This window comes from Bidens hawaiensis, unplaced genomic scaffold (genome assembly GCF_021521415.1).
Source record: "Bidens hawaiensis isolate Kalapana, Puna unplaced genomic scaffold, B.hawaiensis_p1.1 tig00035453_1, whole genome shotgun sequence".
NCBI classification, from domain to species: Eukaryota; Viridiplantae; Streptophyta; class Magnoliopsida; order Asterales; family Asteraceae; genus Bidens; species Bidens hawaiensis.
Window position 1 is genome coordinate 127,788 of NW_027505368.1, and position 3,691 is coordinate 131,478.

General features: G+C 38.3%; 1 protein-coding gene across 1 annotated transcript; it reads right to left on the reverse strand.

Moving 5' to 3' along the window:
• Positions 1 to 890: 890 nt before the first annotated feature.
• On the reverse strand, positions 891 to 3,000 carry LOC143612723 (uridine nucleosidase 1-like). The gene is made up of 8 exons (XM_077086636.1): positions 2,890 to 3,000; positions 2,739 to 2,798; positions 2,352 to 2,534; positions 2,171 to 2,275; positions 1,735 to 1,831; positions 1,536 to 1,643; positions 1,320 to 1,455; positions 891 to 1,020 (listed from the first exon to the last, which is right to left on the reverse strand). Exons 1-8 carry the CDS (start codon positions 2,995 to 2,997, stop codon positions 912 to 914), a joined length of 906 nt encoding a protein of 301 aa, XP_076942751.1. The 5' UTR covers positions 2,998 to 3,000; the 3' UTR covers positions 891 to 911.
• Between the last annotated feature and the right edge of the window lie 691 nt (positions 3,001 to 3,691).

Sequence of the window (3,691 nt, forward strand, 5' to 3'; positions counted from 1 at the left end):
TAGTCTAAGTAAGATTTACTGGGTATGGTTGTTGTCGGTTTAGACCTAATAACCTAAATATTAACCATTAGATGTAGAATAAAATTTTGTTTGGACCCAATAATTTTAAGAGTGATCAAAATCCATTTATAATAACATAAGAATTTTAAATACGCATAAAATATGAATATATATATATATACTTTTTTGGCCCCAGAAAAAAAAGTACCCCGGCAGAAAATACGGCTAGCACACCTTCAAGGCTGAGCCTGAATCTAGTTATATTTAGCATGGGCCCTCCGTAATATGGGAATTGATATTGTTGGAACTTTCCCAACAATCTATGGCAATGTGAATTCCTTTTAGTAGATATATGGGACCTACTTTACAAGGTGGGTAGAGGAAAGGCATATGTTGGTCTTAGAATTCGGTTTCAGGGTGTTTGAGCAAAGCCGAAAGCATATTTCAAACATAGCAAAGAAATTTTGGAGACTAGGTGCCTAGGTGGTTGAGATTATAATAGACATGGTCTATTTAAGGTTTACCCTATATAGTGAAAAAGAATCCGACGTAGTTTCAGAAAACATGACGCGGTGACCCCTATTGTTGTTTCACTATGCCTAAGGCAACATGTTTATAGGAGAGGGAATCTGAATCAAATCAATCACTAGGACCGATTAGATAATACATTATACCTTACGCTACACACAATTTAACAATAACCAATTAAAAAACACTCCTAAATGGATAAATTTCTTTTTGTACTTGGAAAGTGATGAACAAGTTATTTTGAAACATAAAGTTAGAGTTGGGGACTCTTTACGCGGAAAACTATTCAAAATACATTTCAACAATGAAAGGAAACTTCACATTAAAAGACAAATTTTCAAATGTTGTTTTATAATTTCCATGATCATCACGTTAATTACTAATTATGGTTTCATCAAGCCAGTTTTTATGTACTTAACAACCTCATCAACGTTGACCGTCCACACAACTGAAACCGGCGAATAGCCCGTCCATGGATTCTCCGTATTCCATCTGCATCATTCCACACAAACATAAATCAGCAAAAACATAAGATACATGAAAACCAGCCTTTCAAGGAGAAAAAGTTCATTTGACTTTTGAGGTCAAGCTGACTACTTTAAAACCACTAATTCATAAGGATTAGTTATATAATTTCAAAAACATTTGACAGCTAATCAATATATACATTTATATACACTAGAGAAATATAGATTTTGCAATGTTAGTTTGAAACTAAGGTAAAAATCCTTTAACAACTTTGAAAAAAGGTTTGACCACAAAAGTCAAAGTAAGTATAACAAAGAATTTACTTTTTCAATCCTTGATCCATTAGAGTATGACCAACACAGATTCCCTGTGTTTCCACTCGAACAACGCCTTTCTTGTATGTGAAAAGATCAGGCCGAACAAGCACCACAAAACTGACCGGGTCATGAAGAAATATCCCTAAACGAATTAAACAAAAAACTTAAAATGTTTAAATTTCACTCTAATCATCAAACAAATCTAAATGCAATCATGTATACCATAAAGACCATCAGATTTCACATGCCAATCTCTATAGAATTTAGTAATGTCTCCCAAAAATTTAGCATGTTTCCCTGCAGACCGCCTCAGTTGATCAAGATCATCATCTGACAGCCACAAATCAAAGTGTCTAACTTTAGTTATGTTATTATAAAGGCGTGTGAATCTAGAAAGTATGGCCCGAGTAAATGAGTTGACCTGTTAGTTTGACTTGTGTTGTGATGTTTATGCCAACAACAGTTATATTTGCCCCAGAAGTGAACACAATGTCTGCTGCTTCAGGGTCCCCATAAATCTGCAGATAATATTCATAAGGGGTACAATGGGTATGATCTAAAAAAGTGGTCAAACAGGTTGAAATGTTGCCTGATTAATGGGAAAAAGAGTTAAATACGGTTTTAGTCCTCGTGGTTTTACTAAAAAAATATTACAGTTTTCGTAACTTTTTAAAATGAATATTGTTACTGTAAAATTATAATTTTTGTAATCATACTGAATGCATATTAGAAGAAATTTTTGCTAGCGGGTCAACCGAACCTGACCCATACTATGAAATAATCCATTTTCACCCGCTACCCAACCCGCCTATTTTATTTGTTTTTAACATGAGAATAAAGAGCAAGAAATGGTGTACATTTGCTTCTGCAGCTGGATTAATATTTCCGAGTGCAAAGAAAGCTCCACCGAGTATAACCACTCTTTTCACTTTAGTTGCAAATGACGAGTCCCGTTTAATGGCCTATATTAAAACAACCAACAAGTTAACTATGATGTGGTAAACTGATAATAAGTTAATAACCACATTTTTAGCTTACCATAGCCAAATTCGTGAGCGGGCCAAGTGCAAGTATAGATATTTCACCGGGATGTTGAGAAACTTTTTCAACTAAAAATTCAGATGCTGATATTTCTACTTTCTTTGATATCGGGTCTGGTAGATTTATGTCACCTAATCCATTTGAACCATGAACAAAGTCACCAATCTTCGGCTTTCCACCCTAAGATTTAATCAATTCATATAGTTTGATTAGTTAGCGGGAGCAGCCTCTGTTTCCCATGGGATAGAGAAAGGTTGGTTTGCCTCATCCCAACAGCTCTACTATAAGGGGGATATCACTGGATACGTTTGTTCGTTCGTTTGTTTGTTTTTAAGTGCAAGCGCTACAAAAGTGACAATGGGGTTGGCAGAAAGAGGAATATACCTTTAGAGGTTGAGAGCTACCTTCGGCAACTGGGACACCATGGCATCCTGCTATCTCACACTATCCTTTTACAAAACAAAACTTGTAAATTGATCATGAGCAAGATCCAGACTGAATTAAAAATACAACTAAAAATGATATCAAGCCGTACCAAAATCAAGGCATTGCGTGTGGCGTCTTTTGTGTTAACATTACCAAAAACGGTTGTTAAGCCCATGATCTCCAACTGTGGTGTTTGGAAAGCCATCATTATTGCCATGCTGTCATCTGCAAAATGGTAAACACATTGCATCTGATCACTCATACTCAGCATGTATCACCAGAGTCATCTCAAGTTTTTTTTTTTTTTTTTGGGAGGGGGGGTGAAGAGGTAGGTCCCAGCAGAGCCCAGTTGGTCCCGCAAGACTCACCTTGAACAGGGACGACTGCGCAAAGGCCATCTGCTCCCGCAGGACCCACCATGCTCAGAGAACCTTACGCGCAGTACGCAAGCTGTACACGCAGGGAAAGCCTCCCAATGGTGAAGTACCCCGCCTGTTCCCGCAGTTGCGGATACAAGCCATCAGGGAAGGCTACCCGCAGACAGCAGGGCTACACGCACAAGACAATAGCTACTTCAGTAGTCACATGAAGGAATGAGCAAGGCGGGAACAATCCCGCCAAAATGAGCCAGTCCGTATGATTCTGAAAGATCTTTTGTACTATACCTACCAAGGTATGGATAGGACAGACAATCTGACCAGAACAGCCCATGAGCCAATCACAGGGTGACAGCTCACCGACAACAGTACGAGGAGGAGCACCCTCTAGTACTGTTTGTCACTATTAGCCGCTGCCTACTCACCAACTCTTACTGAGGGGCATGCGCAGCCTACAGTTGGTAGAATAGTGTTACTGTTGGCCGTAACCTATTCACCAACCAGCATGGCCTGCGTATAATCCACAGTAGGTGG

Coding starts and splice junctions, on each gene's coding strand:
- LOC143612723 (XM_077086636.1), bottom strand. CDS start 2,997: ATGGCAATAATGATGGCTTTCCAAACACCACAGTTGGAGATCATGGGC. Junction 2,276..2,351: donor CGCTCACGAATTTGGCTATG/GTAAGCTAAAAA, acceptor GTTTTAATATAG/GCCATTAAACGGGACTCGTC. Junction 1,832..2,170: donor ATCCAGCTGCAGAAGCAAAT/GTACACCATTTC, acceptor TATTATCTGCAG/ATTTATGGGGACCCTGAAGC.